Consider the following 20773-nt stretch of genomic DNA (forward strand, 5'->3'; position numbering starts at 1 on the left):
TATTCTTGCTGCGTAGGGGATATTTAAATCCAATGCTATCTATCTCGGCCGTTAATAATCCTCTGGCCATGTAGTGACCACATGTTTACACCACGTGCTCTTGGACAGGGAGGGGGCACGGGTGGCCCAGTGGTCTAAGGCGCCGCGATTCACTGTGCAGAGTTGCGCCCCTTGAGCTTGCCAGAAACCTATGACTGTGGGTTCGAATCCCGGTTCGCCCCAATTATGTTTCTAGGTTTGTCAGCACCATACCCGTGCTCGTGGGTTTCACCGAAGTGGTAAACGCCTGAGACCTGCATCACTTCGGGCTTTCCTCCCACATTAAGCTGACACGCCGCGATATAACTGGAATATTGTTAAATGCGGCGTTAAACCCAACTCACTCACTCACTCTGAAACCACCTCCGTATTTAAGGGGTGGCAGGGCTTTGCCCGTTGACCTTGAGGCCCAGAGTTTGCCTCGTGGAGGACGTAAGCAAGTTCATATTCTTGCTGCGAAGGGGATATTTAAATCCAATGCTATCTATCTCGGTCGTTAATAATCCTCTGGCCATGTAGTGACCACATGTTTACACCACGTGTTCTTGGACAGGGATAAATCAAAGGCTATCTTATCTTCCTTACATGTAGTCATACAGCAACTCTGTATGTTTCAGAGTTGACCAGTAATTAGCCTGTCCAGAACAAGACAATAAACTAACTGTCATCGTCTACAACCCTGCTTTGACAAACAAGGTAGTTAGCCTGTTTAATTAGTGTGCTGATTGTTCTTATACACCACTAGACTCTTGGTCAAAAAAAGGCAATTAACATATTTGCTGTGACCTGCAACCCGTGCCCACTTAAATTATTACTGAACCATTGTGACAAGTTCACGTAACATTAACCCGTGAAGATCCGGGGTAGAATAGGTCTCCAGCAACCCGTGCTTGCCGTAAAAGGCGACTATGCTTGTCGTAAGAGGCGACAAACGGGATCGGGTGGTCAGGATTTGGTTGACGCATGTCATCGTGTCCCAATTGCGTGGATCGATGCTCATGATGTCAATCTCTGGATTGTCTGTTCCAGCCTCAATAATTTACAGACCGCCGTCATATAGCTGGACTATTGCTGAGTGAGGCGTTAAACAACAAACAAATAAACAAAAAATAACCACATTTTCAGTGAGACATTTTCCATTGAGTGTGAATAAGTTTTCATGGAACCATAAATTCTTTGTATGGATTAATGTTACACTTCAAAAGTGTATCGTACGGCTGCAAAGTACGACAACACGGGGATGCCACTGTATGCTGTGGTCTAGTGGCCGGATGCAGATAGATATCCCTGACCGCTAACCTCATCCGGTCACCGGGCGGTCACCCACAGATCACCCAGGGACTCCAGCGACCTACATACATACATACATTAATATATTGTGTCTATCAACATGCACTACACGTTCTTGACTCTACGTCCCCTACGTCGTTACACAATACAATGGCATTTATACAAAACAGTTATTTCAATATAAAACACGTAATTAATTTATATATAATACTTATCACTCACTTCTGTATACAATACGATGCTTGTCGTAAGAGGAGACAAACGGGATCGGATGGTAAGGCGCGCTGATTTGGTAGATGCATGTCATCGTGTCCCAATTGCGTGGATCGATGCTCATGATATCAATCACTGGATTGTCTGGTAAAGACTAGATTATTTACAGACCGCCGTCATATAGCTGGAATATTGAGTGCAGCGTTAAACAACAAACAAACAAACAAACAAACAAACAAACAAACTAACAAACAAACGAAACTTAATATTTTAAAAAAACAATACAATATTTATCAATACGATATATGTAGCATTTATGAATTTGGAGGCAAGAGTTATCGGAACTAAAACAAACATAAAGCACATCAAATAAAGCTAACTGGTAGATAAATTCATACATAAGATATTTATGATGTTGAAGAGTATGGTTTACGCCGCTTTTTGCAATACCCCGGGGTGGGGGGGGGGTTGGGTGGGGGGGGGGGGGGGGGGGGGGGGGGGCTTTATACATTGTTCACATGAACGGAATCGAACCCGGGTCTTCGGCTTGACGAGCGAACCCTTTCACCACCAGGCTACCCTACCGCCCCTTTATGATATTGGTGGCAATATGTATCTCAACTAAAACTCAAGCAAATGAAATAAAGTTAATTTAAAAATAAACGACGATTAGCAGTTGTACAATAAAACACTGCAGGGAGAATAAACCGCCAGTCGATTATTTCTTACATGAGATATCAATATTATGTTCAGCCTCTTTAAGGATGTTACTAAACCGTACAAACTTGAAATATATTTACCCGTATTTACATAATGATGACTCCCTGAATGGAATCCGACCTCGGCAATGTCGGACAAGTCCATTTTGCGAACAGGTGGGATAAGTTTGGTATTTCCCGCATATTCTCACATTCCTAACGTCAGTTGTCTAATACCGATTGTCATATCTCTTCCACTTTTTGATGCGATCGTTCGACCCCTGAGTTTATCTGCGTAACCTAGCTAAGAAAATATGAATCATATATTGATGGGTTTATCAATTTGAAACATCAATGCACCTTAATGAAAACTAAATAAGTTCTTTACAAACTTCATTAAAGCAAGAGATGCGAGTACAATGAATGTTACCACAAAAAAAATAAAAATAAATAGGAATATTAATACCATTACCATTTCTACTCTTTTTTTCAGTATTTGTCATAAAAACACAAATCCGCATAGAAATAGGTGTTCGATTAACTAAGTTATAGAAAAACAGACCGGTCCCCTGCCTCTACCGAGGTGGTCGGTGGGGTAGCCTGGTGGTGAAGGGGTTCGCTCGTCACGCCCAATACCAAGGTTCTATTCCCCACATGGGTACAATGTGTGAAGTTCATTTCTGGTGTCCTCCGACGTGATATTGCAGGAATAGTGCTAAAAGCGGCGTAAAACTATACTCACTCACTCGCTGTTGAGGCAGAGCCCATATTAGGTACATATGTATATCGTCTCTGGTTGAACGAAGGACAGGATGTTTTCTTAAAATAGCAACACAATCCCACCAGCGCTCGTCATAACGTGCAGCAAGCAAAGCCGGGAGGTCGTACACAGGCAGCAATCGAATGTAAGTATTGACAAGATTACAATATTACATGGCTTCGAAGTTACATCATTTGACAGCGTCTGCTTAGAGAAATGCGTCTCCTTTCTTTGTGATCGTGGCTATTTATCCATTTTAACTCACTATCCCCTGTGTTTCTCTCCTGGAGACCTGGTTGTCTAGGTAGGCAGCGCGTTCGCTTCAGTGATACAGCCACGACTCAACAATGGCGGCTTCCATTCGATATGGACACGTGGCGCACGCTTTATCAGCTGTTTATGTATTTACTACGGAAAGACGCTAGAACGGGAGCTTAGAAAATGTCCGTGGCATCATGAATACTGTTGCAACGTGTATGTCAGGAGAATAACGTCCATTTTTACTTATATTATAAATAAAGGGAAACTACACTCTGGCTTCTATCCGACTGCCTCACACCACCAGCTAAGGCTCATATTTTTACCCGCAGTGAAAACATGTTCGGATTTCTGAATGCGTGGATTATAAGATGAGAGATTGTTTGTTTTTTTGTTTACCGCTGCACGCAGCAAAATTCCAGCTATACGACGGCGGTCTGTAAATAATCGTGGCTGGGCCAGATAATCCAGTGATTGACATCATGAGCATCGATCCACGCAACTGTAATACGATGACATGCATCAACCAAGTCAGCGAGCCTGACCACCCGATCCCGTTAGTCGGCTCCTACGACAAGCTTAGTCGCATTTTACATATAGGTGACATATTGATTTGGATACCATTTCTGTATTTTATAGGTTGATCTTTAATAATATCACGTTATAATATCATGTCAACAGACCCATACTATTAAAAAGAACAATTTGATTTATTGGAAGCCGCAATTAAAACCCCATTTTCCCATTCCATGGGTTTTGTATACTATCGACTGTCGGATGCTGAAGGAACAAGAAGATAAAGTCATCAATATAATCAGATAGAATTAGTGGTAGAGCCACTCAGATTGTCTGGCAAAGACTGCCAAATTACTCAATAACGTTCATCCCTGCCTCTGGGGGTGTAGAGGATATACAGTGAGTGAGTGAGTATGGTTTTACGCCGCTTTTAGCAATATTCCAGCAATATCACGGCGGGGGACACCAGGAATGGGCTTCACACATTGTACCCATGTCGAGAAACGAACCCGGGTCTTCAGCGTGACGAGCGAACGCTTTAACCACGAGGCTACCCGACCGCCCCAGAGGATATATAGCAATCAGCGGTTCCCTTTTGGCATTTCTTGTGTCTGGGGTAATTACTCAATAGAAGACTGGGTTATAAATCCAGTCTGATACGGTGAATGGACTACATGTTAAGTAATAACCATGGCAACACAGTAAGAGAAGAATGATCAGTTGAGTTGCTAAAAAAACATCGATCAAAGGATTAACCGATAATTTGATTGATAAATCAATGTTATCTTGCGGAGTAGATTTGTCAAAAGTTAGTGTTCATGTACGTAGGTTTACTAAAGCAGACGAAATACACCCATATCTGGGCGTGAAGTGCTTATGTCAAAACAACATACTTTGGTCAAAGGATTAGCCGATAGTACGTTGATTGATTGATCATTTGGATTTTTTAAAGAACCATGGACATCAAAAACATAGTTGTCACGTGTGCTATCTCAGCTGACCAATGAGACTTGACGCCTATGTGAAACACCTGAAACAAACTTACGTGGTCATTTGAGAAACGAAAACAAATTGAGATACCCCAAAAGGCTCTATATATCGATATGTATCAAAATATTAGATTGTCACAAAGACACGTGACATCGAACAAGTTTCTTTGTACAGCTTGATATGTATGGGATGTTATAGACCATCATCTAGTCTCTGAAATGATCATATCGTACAGGAAAAAAAATAGTTGTTCAATTATCTTAACAAAAAGATAATAAAAGGGAGCCCAGAGACTCTCTTCATTTGATACTGCAGTAATCTAGACTTGCCAAACATTATAGACTTGCATGGGCTATATTTGATATGTAAGACAGACTAGGGATATTTTTCCTCTCTCTGGATATAGACCCGTGAAGGTTCCGGGGTAGAATAGGTCTTCAGCAACCCATGCTTGCCGTAAAAGGTGACTAACGGGATCGGGTGGTCTGGCCCGCTGACTTAGTTGATGCATGTCATGGATCCCAATTGCGTGGATCGATGCTCATGATATTAATCACTGGATTGTCTGGTCCAGACTCGATTATTTACAGACTGCCGTCATGTAGCTGGAATATTGCTGAATGCGGCGTTAAACAACAAACCAACCTACTTTGTGGATATAGGATATGTATAACTGCCTGATATTATACATATAGCTTTTGTTGGTTGTATTTACGATTTCTGCATTTTGTTTTTATCCATTAACTGCAGCAGAAACCGAGGAGGCCTCAGCGGTGACTGGTCATTTTTTTTTCATACGTAAAACTTACCCGCCAATAACGTCCAGCTGTACAAAAGTGATTATGGTTATTATTATCTTAATTAGTAAAACTTGCAACTAAAAATACGGTATTTTGGAAAATATCATTTCTGATAAAATAAAAATTTCAGAGTACAAGTATTCCGAACATTGCATCAAAATCCTTTCAAGTTATACGTTTTAGGGGGTATTATTAACCGAATCACGGGTAGATTGGTAGAAAATGTACAGCAAGGTGTTATTTCCGGTTTAGTTAATGGGAAAAACACACGGCAAACCTAATTTCTGCAAATAAAAAAATGTCCAGCAGAAGAGAAAAGACAATTTAAATGGTAAATCGTCAAGTCTGGAAGTAATTTATCTCAAGTTTCATTGATCAAAAAAAATTTATCACCTGTTTACGCTGAATTCGCTGAAGGGACTTGATGTAGTTTTTCACTGTGCAAAAAATGATGTTTCCCTTAGAAGTCGTATATCAGGCCCTCCTATGAATATGAATGAATAATGCCCCTTCCATACAGATTATCCATGATCAGCAATAATATAGTTCAGTAATGTATTTTGTATGCATTATCGATGTATTTTGATGGGAGTCGATTGGAAAACGTATCAGTCATAGAGCTAGATAAATTACTTCGCCCATAATTTCATTCATTGTTTACGTCTAAGAACTCAATATGTTGTATTTGCCTAATAATTGGTGATACTATACGGCTTATAACAAAATTATGTCAGTCAACGCCAATCGTAAGGAATTCTTCTGTGGCTGATTGGCACTTAAGCAATAATATTAATTTATAAGTACAGTAAACTACGGTTATAATGAACACGCTTATAACGAACTGACGGATATAACGAACTTACTTTTTTGGTCCCGACTATTTGCTGTAGTTATGCTGTATATATGCTTATAACGAACTACGGTTATAACGAACTAAAATTAGTAGTCCCTTTGAGTTCGTTATAACCGTACTTTACTGTATTTTATTAACATACCATTACGAGATCCCGATGCGTTTGTTTTGGCTACCACACAGTTGACAAGACTGCTGGGATCTGTTTGGGGATGGGCGAGATGTCAGGCATCTTCAGCGTGGTCGGAGACCATGCCTGACTACTGCCCATTTAATAATCTGTGATACTGACCCTGAAACAAATATATCCAAAAAAAGCCCAAGCAAGTCTATATTAGTAGGCAAGTCTAGATTACTGCAGTATCAGGAAATGACGAGAGTATCTTTGCTCCTTTTTATTATATTTTCTATGAACAGAACTTAACAACTGTTTGACTAGATGTTAGTCTACCCATATATTTGCTATAACTGATTTAAGAAAAAACGTCTTCTACTTTTAGATAACAGATTCTGATGCTCAATGCCATGAATTTTATGCTTAAAAATGTTAAAGTCAAGAATTCGAGTCAGACAAACCAAAAGAAACTACTTAGCTTATCGCTTATTGGTGTATCTCCGCAATGTCCCTCACGCTGTCTGTTTCCGGAAGAAAGTGTTCTTATGTAAGTGAGATCGGCTTCTGACGGATACAGCCGAAGTTATTCCGCTGCATTTGACCTAGTTTCCCATAGAAGCTGTGCACATATTTCGCTAATGACCGCTGTCAAATCCGATAGTGTTCTTTTTCATTCGCATAATTAATGCATTCTGTTCCAATTCAGGAGCTACCAATGCGCCTTCATTTTAACCCATTCAACGTTTTTATTCCAAATGCTTAGAGTGAGTGAGTGAGTGAGTTGGGTTTAACGCCGCTTATAACATTATTCCAGTCATATCACGGCGTGTCAGCTTAATGTGGGAGGAAAGCCCGAAGTGATGCAGGTCTCAGACGTTTACCACTTTGGTGAAACCCACGAGCACGGGTATGGTGCTGACAAACCTAGAAACATAATCGGGGCGAACCGGGATTCGAACCAACAATCATAGGTTTCTGGCGTGCCCAAGGGACGCAACTCTGCACAGCGAATCGCGGCGCCTTAGACGACTGGGCCACCCGTGCCCCCTATCCGCGGTCGAATTCAGCTAACATTGTAAGTTATCATGTAAAAAAACCAGCTCTAAATATATAAAAATACATGGTCAGTTTTAATTAATGGATTGATGTACATTTAAAACAAAACATACAAAATTACAGCTGCCATGTGATTCATTCTGCACTGAAGGCTGCGAAAACTGCTTGTGATTTGGTATGTTTGAACCTGTATGTAGCTCGCAAAGCCGGGAAGTCATACACAAAGGCAACACTCAAATTTAAGTGACAGTCATCTGCAGAAACATAATTTTTTTTTTTATGCTGATTCACACAGGAGTCAAACCTTATCAGTGTGTAGAATGTGGGAAAGGGTTCACACAGTCAGGCAGCCTGCAGAAACACATGAATGTACACAGTAGAAGCAACCCTTATCAGTGTGTAGAATGTGGGAAAGGGTTCACACAGTCAGGCAGCCTGCAGAAACACATGAATGTACACAGTAGAAGCAACCCTTATCAGTGTGTAGAATGTGGGAAAGGGTTCACACAGTCAGGTAGCCTGCAGAAACACATGAATGTACACAGTAGAAGCAACCCTTATCAGTGTGTAGAATGTGGGAAAGGGTTCACACAGTCAGGTAGCCTGCAGAAACACATGAATGTACACAGTAGAAGCAACCCTTATCAGTGTGTAGAATGTGGGAAAGGGTTCACACAATCAGGTAGCCTGCAGAAACACATGAATGTACACAGTAGAAGCAACCCTTATCAGTGTGTAGAATGTGGGAAAGGGTTCACACAATCAGGTAGCCTGCAGAAACACATGAATGTACACAGTAGAAGCAACCCTTATCAGTGTGTAGAATGTGGGAAAGGGTTCACACAATCAGGTAGCCTGCAGAAACACATGAATGTACACAGTAGAAGCAACCCTTATCAGTGTGTAGAATGTGGGAAAGGGTTCACACAGTCAGGTAGCCTGCAGAAGCACATGAATGTACACAGTAGAAGCAACCCTTATCAGTGTGTAGAATGTAGGAAAGGGTTCACACAGTCAGGCAGCCTGCAGAAACACATGAATGTACACAGTAGAAGCAACCATTATCAGTGTGTAGAATGTAGGAAAGGGTTCACACAGTCAGGTAGCCTGCAGAAACTCATGAATGTACACAGTAGAAGCAACCCTTATCAGTGTGTAGAATGTGGGAAAGGGTTCACACAGTCAGGTAGCCTGCAGAAACACACGAATGTACACAGTAGAAGCAACCCTTATCAGTGTGTAGAATGTAGGAAAGGGTTCACACAGTCAGGTAGCCTGCAGAAACTCATGAATGTACACAGTAGAAGCAACCCTTATCAGTGTGTAGAATGTGGGAAAGGGTTCACACAGTCAGGTAGCCTGCAGAAACACATGAATGTACACAGTAGAAGCAACCCTTATCAGTGTGTAGAATGTAGGAAAGGGTTCACACAGTCAGGTAGCCTGCAGAAACACATGAATGTACACAGTAGAAGCAACCCTTATCAGTGTGTAGAATGTAGGAAAGGGTTCACACAGTCAGGCAGCCTGCAGAAACACATGAATGTACACAGTAGAAGCAACCCTTATCAGTGTGTAGAATGTAGGAAAGGGTTCACACAGTCAGGTAGCCTGCAGAAACACATGAATGTACACAGTAGAAGCAACCCTCATCAGTGTGTAGAATGTGGGAAAGGGTTCACACAGTCAGGTAGCCTGCAGAAACACATGAATGTACACAGTAGAAGCAACCCTTATCAGTGTGTAGAATGTAGGAAAGGGTTCACACAGTCAGGTAGCCTGCAGAAACACATGAATGTACACAGTAGAAGCAACCCTTATCAGTGTGTAGAATGTAGGAAAGGGTTCACACAGTCAGGTAGCCTGCAGAAACACATGAATGTACACAGTAGAAGCAACCCTTATCAGTGTGTAGAATGTAGGAAAGGGTTCACACAGTCAGGTAGCCTGTAGAAACAAATAAATGTACACAGTAGAAGCAACCCTTATCAGTGTGTAGAATGTGGGAAAGGGTTCACACAGTCAGGTAGCCTGCAGAAACACACGAATGTACACAGTAGAAGCAACCCTTATCAGTGTGTAGAATGTAGGAACGGGTTCACTCAGTCAGGTAGCCTGCAGAAACACACGAATGTACACAGTAGAAGCAACCCTTATCAGTGTGTAGAATGTGGGAAAGGGTTCACACAGTCAGGTAGCCTGCAGAAACACATGAATGTACACTGTAGAAGCAACCCTTATCAGTGTGTAGAATGTGGGAAAGGGTTCACACAGTCAGGTAGCCTGCAGAAACACATGAATGTACACAGTAGAAGCAACCCTTATCAGTGTGTAGAATGTAGGAAAGGGTTCACACAGTCAGGTAGCCTGCAGAAACACATGAATGTACACAGTAGAAGCAACCCTTATCAGTGTGTAGAATGTAGGAAATTGTTCGCACAGTCAGGTAGCCTGCAGAAACACATAAATGTACACAGTAGAAGCAACCCTTATCAGTGTGTAGAATGTGGGAAAGGGTTCACTCAGTCAGGTAGCCTGCAGAAACACATGAATGTACACAGTAGAAGCAACCCTTATCAGTGTGTAGAATGTAGGAACGGGTTCACTCAGTCAGGTAGCCTGCAGAAACATATGAATGTACACAGTAGAAGCAACCCTTATCAGTGTGTAGAATGTGGGAAAGGGTTCACACAGTCAGGTAGCCTGCAGAAACACATGAATGTACACTGTAGAAGCAACCCTTATCAGTGTGTAGAATGTGGGAAAGGGTTCACTCAGTCAGGTAGCCTGCAGAAACACATGAATGTACACAGTAGAAGCAACCCTTATCAGTGTGTAGAATGTAGGAAAGGGTTCACACAGTCAGGTAGCCTGCAGAAACACATGAATGTACACAGTAGAAGCAACCCTTATCAGTGTGTAGAATGTAGGAAAGGGTTCACTCAGTCAGGTAGCCTGCAGAAACACATGAATGTACACAGTAGAAGCAACCCTTATCAGTGTGTAGAATGTAGGAAAGGGTTCACACAGTCAGGTAGCCTGCAGAAACACATGAATGTACACAGTAGAAGCAACCCTTATCAGTGTGTAGAATGTAGGAAAGGGTTCACACAGTCAGGTAGCCTGTAGAAACAAATAAATGTACACAGTAGAAGCAACCCTTATCAGTGTGTAGAATGTGGGAAAGGGTTCACACAGTCAGGTAGCCTGCAGAAACACATGAATGTACACTGTAGAAGCAACCCTTATCAGTGTGTAGAATGTAGGAAAGGGTTCACACAGTCAGGCAGCCTGCAGAAACACATGAATGTACACAGTAGAAGCAACCCTTATCAGTGTGTAGAATGTAGGAAAGGGTTCACACAGTCAGGTAGCCTGCAGAAACACATGAATGTACACAGTAGAAGCAACCCTCATCAGTGTGTAGAATGTGGGAAAGGGTTCACACAGTCAGGTAGCCTGCAGAAACACATGAATGTACACAGTAGAAGCAACCCTTATCAGTGTGTAGAATGTAGGAAAGGGTTCACACAGTCAGGTAGCCTGCAGAAACACATGAATGTACACAGTAGAAGCAACCCTTATCAGTGTGTAGAATGTAGGAAATGGTTCACACAGTCAGGTAGCCTACAGAAACACATGAATGTACACAGTAGAAGCAACCCTTATCAGTGTGTAGAATGTAGGAAAGGGTTCACACAGTCAGGTAGCCTGTAGAAACAAATAAATGTACACAGTAGAAGCAACCCTTATCAGTGTGTAGAATGTGGGAAAGGGTTCACACAGTCAGGTAGCCTGCAGAAACACACGAATGTACACAGTAGAAGCAACCCTTATCAGTGTGTAGAATGTAGGAACGGGTTCACTCAGTCAGGTAGCCTGCAGAAACACACGAATGTACACAGTAGAAGCAACCCTTATCAGTGTGTAGAATGTGGGAAAGGGTTCACACAGTCAGGTAGCCTGCAGAAACACATGAATGTACACTGTAGAAGCAACCCTTATCAGTGTGTAGAATGTGGGAAAGGGTTCACACAGTCAGGTAGCCTGTAGAAACACATGAATGTACACAGTAGAAGCAACCCTTATCAGTGTGTAGAATGTAGGAAAGGGTTCACACAGTCAGGTAGCCTGCAGAAACACATGAATGTACACAGTAGAAGCAACCCTTATCAGTGTGTAGAATGTAGGAAATTGTTCGCACAGTCAGGTAGCCTGCAGAAACACATAAATGTACACAGTAGAAGCAACCCTTATCAGTGTGTAGAATGTGGGAAAGGGTTCACTCAGTCAGGTAGCCTGCAGAAACACATGAATGTACACAGTAGAAGCAACCCTTATCAGTGTGTAGAATGTAGGAACGGGTTCACTCAGTCAGGTAGCCTGCAGAAACATATGAATGTACACAGTAGAAGCAACCCTTATCAGTGTGTAGAATGTGGGAAAGGGTTCACACAGTCAGGTAGCCTGCAGAAACACATGAATGTACACTGTAGAAGCAACCCTTATCAGTGTGTAGAATGTGGGAAAGGGTTCACTCAGTCAGGTAGCCTGCAGAAACACATGAATGTACACAGTAGAAGCAACCCTTATCAGTGTGTAGAATGTAGGAAAGGGTTCACACAGTCAGGTAGCCTGCAGAAACACATGAATGTACACAGTAGAAGCAACCCTTATCAGTGTGTAGAATGTAGGAAAGGGTTCACACAGTCAGGTAGCCTGCAGAAACACATGAATGTACACAGTAGAAGCAAACCTTATCAGTGTGTAGAATGTAGGAAAGGGTTCACACAGTCAGGTAGCCTGCAGAAACACATGAATGTACACAGTAGAAGCAACCCTTATCAGTGTGTAGAATGTAGGAAAGGGTTCACACAGTCAGGTAGCCTGTAGAAACAAATAAATGTACACAGTAGAAGCAACCCTTATCAGTGTGTAGAATGTGGGAAAGGGTTCACACAGTCAGGTAGCCTGCAGAAACACACGAATGTACACAGTAGAAGCAACCCTTATCAGTGTGTAGAATGTAGGAACGGGTTCACTCAGTCAGGTAGCCTGCAGAAACACACGAATATACACAGTAGAAGCAACCCTTATCAGTGTGTAGAATGTGGGAAAGGGTTCACACAGTCAGGTAGCCTGCAGAAACACATGAATGTACACTGTAGAAGCAACCCTTATCAGTGTGTAGAATGTGGGAAAGGGTTCACACAGTCAGGTAGCCTGCAGAAACACATGAATGTACACAGTAGAAGCAACCCTTATCAGTGTGTAGAATGTAGGAAAGGGTTCACACAGTCAGGTAGCCTGCAGAAACACATGAATGTACACAGTAGAAGCAACCCTTATCAGTGTGTAGAATGTAGGAAATTGTTCGCACAGTCAGGTAGCCTGCAGAAACACATAAATGTACACAGTAGAAGCAACCCTTATCAGTGTGTAGAATGTGGGAAAGGGTTCACTCAGTCAGGTAGCCTGCAGAAACACATGAATGTCCTTAGTAGAAGCAACCCTTATCAGTGTGTAGAATGTAGGAACGGGTTCACTCAGTCAGGTAGCCTGCAGAAACATATGAATGTACACAGTAGAAGCAACCCTTATCAGTGTGTAGAATGTGGGAAAGGGTTCACACAGTCAGGTAGCCTGCAGAAACACATGAATGTACACTGTAGAAGCAACCCTTATCAGTGTGTAGAATGTGGGAAAGGGTTCACTCAGTCAGGTAGCCTGCAGAAACACATGAATGTACACAGTAGAAGCAACCCTTATCAGTGTGTAGAATGTAGGAAAGGGTTCACACAGTCAGGTAGCCTGCAGAAACACATGAATGTACACAGTAGAAGCAACCCTTATCAGTGTGTAGAATGTAGGAAAGGGTTCACACAGTCAGGTAGCCTGCAGAAACACATGAATGTACACAGTAGAAGCAACCCTTATCAGTGTGTAGAATGTAGGAAAGGGTTCACACAGTCAGGTAGCCTGCAGAAACACATGAATGTACACAGTAGAAGCAACCCTTATCAGTGTGTAGAATGTGGGAAAGGGTTCACACAGTCAGGTAGCCTGCAGAAACACATGAATGTACACAGTAGAAGCAACCCTTATCAGTGTGTAGAATGTAGGAAAGGGTTCACACAGTCAGGCAGCCTGCAGAAACACATGAATGTACACAGTAGAAGCAACCCTTATCAGTATGTAGAATGTAGGAAAGGGTCCACACAGTCAGGCAGCCTGCAGAAACACATGAATGTACACAGTAGAAGCAACCCTTATCAGTGTGTAGAATATGTGAAAGGGTTCACACTGTCAGGTAGCCTGCAGAAACACATGAATGTACACAGTAGAAGGAACCCTTATCAGTGTGTAGAATGTCGGAAAGGGTTCACACAGCCAGGTAGCCTGCAGAAACACACGAATGTACACAGTAGAAGCAACCCTTATCAGTGTGTAGAATGTGGGAAAGGGTTCACACAGTAAGGTAGCCTGCAGAAACACATGAATGTACACAGTAGAAGCAACCCTTATCAGTGTGTAGAATGTGGGAAAGGGTTCACACAGTCAGGTAGCCTGCAGAAACACATGAATGTACACAGTAGAAGCAACCCTTATCAGTGTGTAGAATGTAGGAAAGGGTTCACACAGTCAGGCAGCCTTCAGAAACACATGAATGTACACAGTAGAAGCAACCCTTATCAGTGTGTAGAATGTGGGAAAGGGTTCACACAGTCAGGTAGCCTGCAGAAACACATGAATGTACACAGTAGAAGCAACCCTTATCAGTGTGTAGAATGTGGGAAAGGGTTCACACAGTCAGGCAGCCTGCAGAAACACATGAATGTACACAGTAGAAGCAACCCTTATCAGTGTGTAGAATGTGGGGAAGGGTTCACACAGTCAGGTAGCCTGCAGAAACACATGAATGTACACAGTAGAAGCAACCCTTATCAGTGTGTAGAATGTAGGAAAGGGTTCACACAGTCAGGTAGCCTGCAGAAACACATGAATGTACACAGTAGAAGCAACCCTTATCAGTGTGTAGAATGTGGGAAAGGGTTCACACAGTCAGGTAGCCTGCAGAAACACATGAATGTCCTTAGTAGAAGCAACCCTTATCAGGGTGTAGAATGTGGGAAAGGGTTCACACAGTCAGGTAGCCTGCAGAAACACATGACGTTACACTGTAGAAGCAACCCTTATCAGTATGTAGAATGTAGGAAAGGGTTCACCCAGTCAGGTAGCCTGCAGAAACACATGATGATTCATAGTGCTTATAAATGGAATGGACTGTGACGTCACACAATTCGCGAAAAATCGCTAATATAACCTTATAATGGTGTACTTAGAAATACTAAATAGTGTACGAAATTTGTCATTCTTCTGGGTACGAATATTCCACTGGTACGAAATGTCTGGTGTTTTCCCGCAGTACTAATTCGTTGTGGGTATGAAATTACCACAAACAGCTATTACCAGTGTGTTAAATGTGGGAAAAACATTAACAAAATCAGGTCTTACATCATGATCCATAACACATCACCAACTTGTGTATAGTTTGTTTGTTGTTTAACGCCGCACTCAGCAATATTCAAGCTATATGACGGCGGTCTGTAAATAATCGAGTATGGACCAGACAATCCAGTGATTAATATCATGCGCATCGATCGATCCACGCAATTGGGATCCGTGACATGCATCAACCAAGTCAGCGAACCTGACCACCCGAACCCGTTAGTCGCCTTTTACGGCAAACATGGGTTGCTGAAGACCTATTATACGCCGGATCTTCACGGGTCTCAGCCCTCGTTATTGTTGGTGTTCTTGTGGAAACATCTTTTGAAAATGCATTATCATGATAAAAGACAACTCTTTTGTTTTCAGTGAACACCATAACATCCACAAGTTAACAATGGAAGTACAAAGCCAACCACAGAATCCTGGCTCTGTTTCTGAAACATGTGTAGTCAGTGACTGTGAGAGAGAATTGCTGGAAATTACTGACACTCAGGAAACAGGTGATCTCAAGGAACACAAAGATTGTGGTGGTCCAGAAGATCAATCAACGTGTAGTGCATGCGGGAAAACATTTATTAAATCAGAAGACATGAAAAGGCACATGGCGATTCACTGTGGAATCAAGCCTCATCAGTGCACTGTTTGTAAGAAAACATTATCAGGTCATCTGCAGAAACATATGCTGATTCACACTGGAGTCAAACCTTATCAGTGTGTAGAATGTGGGAAAGGGTTCACACAATCAGGTAGCCTGCAGAAACACATGATGATTCATAGTGGAATCAAGTCTCATCAGTGCATCGTGTGTGAGAAAACATTTACATTAGCAGGTCATCTGCAGAAACATATGCTGATTCACACTGGAATCAAACCTTATCAGTGTGTAGAATGTGGTAAAAGGTTTAGAGGTTCAGGACATCTGCAGGCACACATGAGGATTCACAGTGGAATTAAGCCTTATCCGTGCATTGTGTGTGAGAAAACATTTACACAATCGGGTCAGCTGCAGACACACATGAGCATTCACACTGCAATCAAAACTTATCAGTGTGTTGAATGTGGGAAGGAATTTACACGATCAAATTACCTGCAGATACACATGAGGATTCACAGTGGAGTCAAGCCTAATCAGTGTAATATATGTGAGAAAACATTTACACGATTAAGTACTCTGAAGAATCACATGCCGATTCACACTGGAATGAGACCTCATCAGTGTGTTGAATGCGGGAAAGCATTTGCACAATCAGGTAACCTGAAGACACACATGATGATTCACAGTGGAATCAAGCCTTATCAGTGTTTTGAATGTGGTAAAGAATTTTCAAGGTCAGGTCTCCTGCAGAGACACATGTCGGTTCACACTGGAATCAAGCCAAATCAGTGTCCTGAATGTGGGAAATGGTTTACACAACCATTTAGCTTGAAGAAACACATGAGGATTCACAGCGGAATCAAGCCTTACCAATGCATTGTGTGTGAGAAAACATTTACACTCTTAGGTGACCTGCAGAAACACATGAGGATGCACATTGGAATCAAGCCTTATCAGTGTGTTGTCTGTGGTAAACGGTTTTCAGAGTCAAGTAGCCTGCAGAATCACATAAGGATGCACTGTGGAATCAAGACTCATCAATGCATTGTGTGTGAGAAAACATTTTCAGCATCAGGAGGCCTGCAGAAACACATGAGGATGCACTGTGGAGTCAAGCCTTATCAGTGTGTTGTGTGTGATAAGTGGTTCACACACTCAAGTAGCCTGCAGAAACACATGACCATTCATAGTGCTAGCAAGCCGTATCAGTGTGATGTGTGTGGTAAAGCGTTTACATACTCAAATAGCCTGAAGCGACACCTGACCATTCATAGTGGAAGCAAGCCTTAGCAGTTTGTTCGATGTGGGAAAATATTTTGACACTCAGGTACTCTGCATACACAAGTGATGATTCACAATGGAATCAAACCTTTACGAGTGCATTGTTTGTGAGAAAGGATTGACACACTCAGGTAATCTGCAGAAACACAAGGATTCGCCGTGGAATCAATCTTATCAGTGTGTTGAATGTAGCGAGGGATGTAACATCACACGTTTCATAGTTCAGGAATAAAGGTTTACAAAGTTCATATTCTTGCTGCGTAGGGGATATTTAAATCCAATGCTATCTATCTCGGCCGTTAATAATCCTCTGGCCATGTAGTGACCACATGTTTACACCACGTGCTCTTGGACAGGGAGGGGGCACGGGTGGCCCAGTGGTCTAAGGCGCCGCGATTCACTGTGCAGAGTTGCGTCCCTTGAGCTTGCCAGAAACCTATGACTGTGGGTTCGAATCCCGGTTCGCCCCAATTATGTTTCTAGGTTTGTCAGCACCATACCCGTGCTCGTGGGTTTCACCGAAGTGGTAAACGTCTGAGACCTGCATCACTTCGGGCTTTCCTCCCACATTAAGCTGACACGCCGCGATATAACTGGAATATTGTTAAATGCGGCGTTAAACCCAACTCACTCACTCACTCTGAAACCACCTCCGTATTTAAGGGGTGGCAGGGCTTTGCCCGTTGACCTTGAGGCCCAGAGTTTGCCTCGTGGAGGACGTAAGCAAGTTCATATTCTTGCTGCGTAGGGGATATTTAAATCCAATGCCATCTATCTCGGTCGTTAATAATCCTCTGGCCATGTAGTGACCACATGTTTACACCACGTGTTCTTGGACAGGGATAAATCAAAGGCTATCTTATCTTCCTTACATGTAGTCATACAGCAACTCTGTATGTTTCAGAGTTGACCAGTAATTAGCCTGTCCAGAACAAGACAATAAACTAACTGTCATCGTCTACAACCCTGCTTTGACAAACAAGGTAGTTAGCCTGTTTAATTAGTGTGCTGATTGTTCTTATACACCACTAGACTCTTGGTCAAAACAAGGCAATTAACATATTTGCTGTGACCTGCAACCCGTGCCCACTTAAATTATTACTGAACCATTGTGACAAGTTCACGTAACATTAACCCGTGAAGATCCGGGGTAGAATAGGTCTCCAGCAACCCGTGCTTGCCGTAAAAGGCGACTATGCTTGTCGTAAGAGGCGACAAACGGGATCGGGTGGTCAGGATTTGGTTGACGCATGTCATCGTGTCCCAATTGCGTGGATCGATGCTCATGATGTCAATCTCTGGATTGTCTGTTCCAGCCTCGATTATTTACAGACCGCCGTCATATAGCTTGACTATTGCTGAGTGCGGCGTTAAACAACAAACAAATAAACAAAAAATAACCAAATTTTCAGTGAGACATTTTCCATAGAGTGTGAATAAGTTTTCATGGAACCATAAATTCTTTGTATGGATTAATGTTACACTTCAAAAGTGTATCGTACGGCTGCAAAGTACGACAACACGGGGATGCCACTTTATGCTGTGGTCTAGTGGCCGGATGCAGATAGATATCCCTGACCGCTAACCTCATCCGGTCACCGGGCGGTCACCCACAGGTCACCCAGGGACTCCAGCGACCTACATACATACATACATTAATATATTGTGTCTGTCAACATGCACTACACGTTCTTGACTCTATGTCCCCTACGTCGTTACACAATACAATGGCATTTATACAAAACAGTTATTTCAATATAAAACACGTTCTTAATTTATATATAATACTTATCACTCACTTCTGTATACAATACGATGCTTGTCGTAAGAGGAGACAAACGAGATCGGATGGTAAGGCGCGCTGATTTGGTAGATGCATGTCATCGTGTCCCAATTGCGTGGATCGATGCTCATGATATCAATCACTGGATTGTCTGGTAAAGACTAGATTATTTACAGACCGCCGTCATATAGCTGGAATATTGAGTGCGGCGTTAAACACCAAACAAACAAACAAACGAAACTTAATATTTAAAAAAAACAATACAATATTTATCAATACGATATATGTAGCATTTATGAATTTGGAGGCAAAAGTTATCGGAACTAAAACAAACATAAACCACATCAAATAAAGCTAACTGATAGATAAATTCATACATAAGATATTTATGATGTTGAAGAGCATGAGTATGTTTTACGCCGCTTTTTGCAATACCCCAGGAGGGGGGGGGGGGACTTTATACATTGTACACATGAACGGAATCGAACCCGGGTCTTCGGCTTGACGAGCGAACCCTTTCACCACCAGGCTACCCTACCGCCCCTTTTTGATATTGGTGACAATAGGTATCTCAACTAAAACTCAAGCAAATGAAATAAAGTTAATCTAAAAATAAATGACGATTAGCAGTTTTACAATAAAACACTGCAGGGAGAATAAACCGCCAGTCGATTATTTCTTACATGAGATATCAATATTATGTTCAGCCTCTTTAAGGATGTTACTAAACCGTACAAACTTGAAATATATTTACCCGTATTTACATAATGATGACTCCCTGAATGGAATCCGACCTCGGCAATGTCGGACAAGTCCATTTTGCGAACAGGTGGGATAAGTTTGGTATTTCCCGCATATTCTCACATTCCTAACGTCAGTTGTCTAATACCGATTGTCATATCTCTTCCACTTTTTGATGCGATCGTTCGACCCCTGAGTTTATCTGCGTAGCCTAGCTAAGAAAATATGAATCATATATTGATGGGTTTATCAATTTGAAACATCAATGCACCTTAATGAAAACTAAATAAGTTCTTTACAAACTTCATTAGAGCAAGAGATGCGAGTACAATGAATGTTACCACAAAAAAATAAAATAAATAGGAATATTAATACCATTACCATTTCTACTCTTTTTTTTCAGTATTTGTCATAAAAACACAAATCCGCATAGAAATAGGTGTTCGATGAACTAAGTTATAGAAAAACAGACCGGTCCCCTGCCTCTACCGAGGTGGTCGGTGGGGTAGCCTGGTGGTGAAGGGGTTCGCTCGTCACGCCCAATACCAAGGTTCTATTCCCCACATGGGTACAATGTGTGAAGTTCATTTCTGGTGTCCACCGACGTGATATTGCAGGAATAGTGCTAAAAGCGGCGTAAAACTATACTCACTCACTCGCTGTTGAGGCAGAGCCCATATTAGGTACATATGTATATCGACTCTGGTTGAAGCGAAAGACAGGATGTATTCTTAAAATAGTAACACAACCCCACCAGCGCTCGTCATAACGTGCAGGAAGCACAGCCGGGAGGTCGTGCACAGGCACAGCAACCGAATGTAAGTAATTACAAGATTACAATATTACATGGCTTCGAAGTTAGATCATTTGACAGCGTCTGCTTAGAGAAATGCGTCTCCTTTCTTTGTGATCGTGGCTATTTATCCATTTTAACTCACTATCCCCTGTGTTTCTCTCCTGGAGACCTGGTTGTCTAGGTAGGCAGCGCGTGCGCTTCAGTGATACAGCCACGACTCAACAATGGCGGCTTCCATTCGATATGGACACGTGGCGCACGCTTTATCAGCTGTTTATGTATTTACTACGGAAAGACGCTAGAACGGGAGCTTAGAAAATGTCCGTGGCATCATGAATACTGTTGCAACGTGTATGTCAGGAGAATAACGTCCAATTTTACTTATATTATAAATAAAGGGAAACTACACTCTGGCTTCTTTCCGACTGCCTCACACCACCAGCTAAGGCTCATATTTTTATTCAGTAGCTGCCGTGA

At 42.4% G+C, this 20773-nt stretch overlaps 1 protein-coding gene across 2 annotated transcripts; it reads left to right on the plus strand.

Moving 5' to 3' along the window:
* Positions 1-2870: 2870 nt before the first annotated feature.
* On the plus strand, positions 2871-17224 carry LOC124111520 (gastrula zinc finger protein XlCGF57.1-like). Of its 2 annotated transcripts, XM_048401191.1 has the most exons (3): positions 2872-3145; positions 15467-15762; positions 15931-17224. In XM_048401191.1, the coding sequence occupies exons 2-3, from the start codon at positions 15495-15497 to the stop codon at positions 16983-16985; spliced, it is 1323 nt and encodes a 440-aa protein (XP_048257148.1). In that variant the 5' UTR covers positions 2872-3145; positions 15467-15494; the 3' UTR covers positions 16986-17224. The 2 variants fall into 2 exon arrangements, with proteins under 2 accessions (XP_046327212.2, XP_048257148.1); XM_046471256.2 differs by having other exon boundaries at positions 2871-3145; positions 15467-17224.
* The last annotated feature ends 3549 nt before the right edge of the window (positions 17225-20773 follow it).

This window comes from Haliotis rufescens, unplaced genomic scaffold, assembly GCF_023055435.1.
Source record: "Haliotis rufescens isolate VD_foot unplaced genomic scaffold, xgHalRufe1.0.p SCAF_21, whole genome shotgun sequence".
NCBI lineage: Eukaryota > Metazoa > Mollusca > Gastropoda > Lepetellida > Haliotidae > Haliotis > Haliotis rufescens.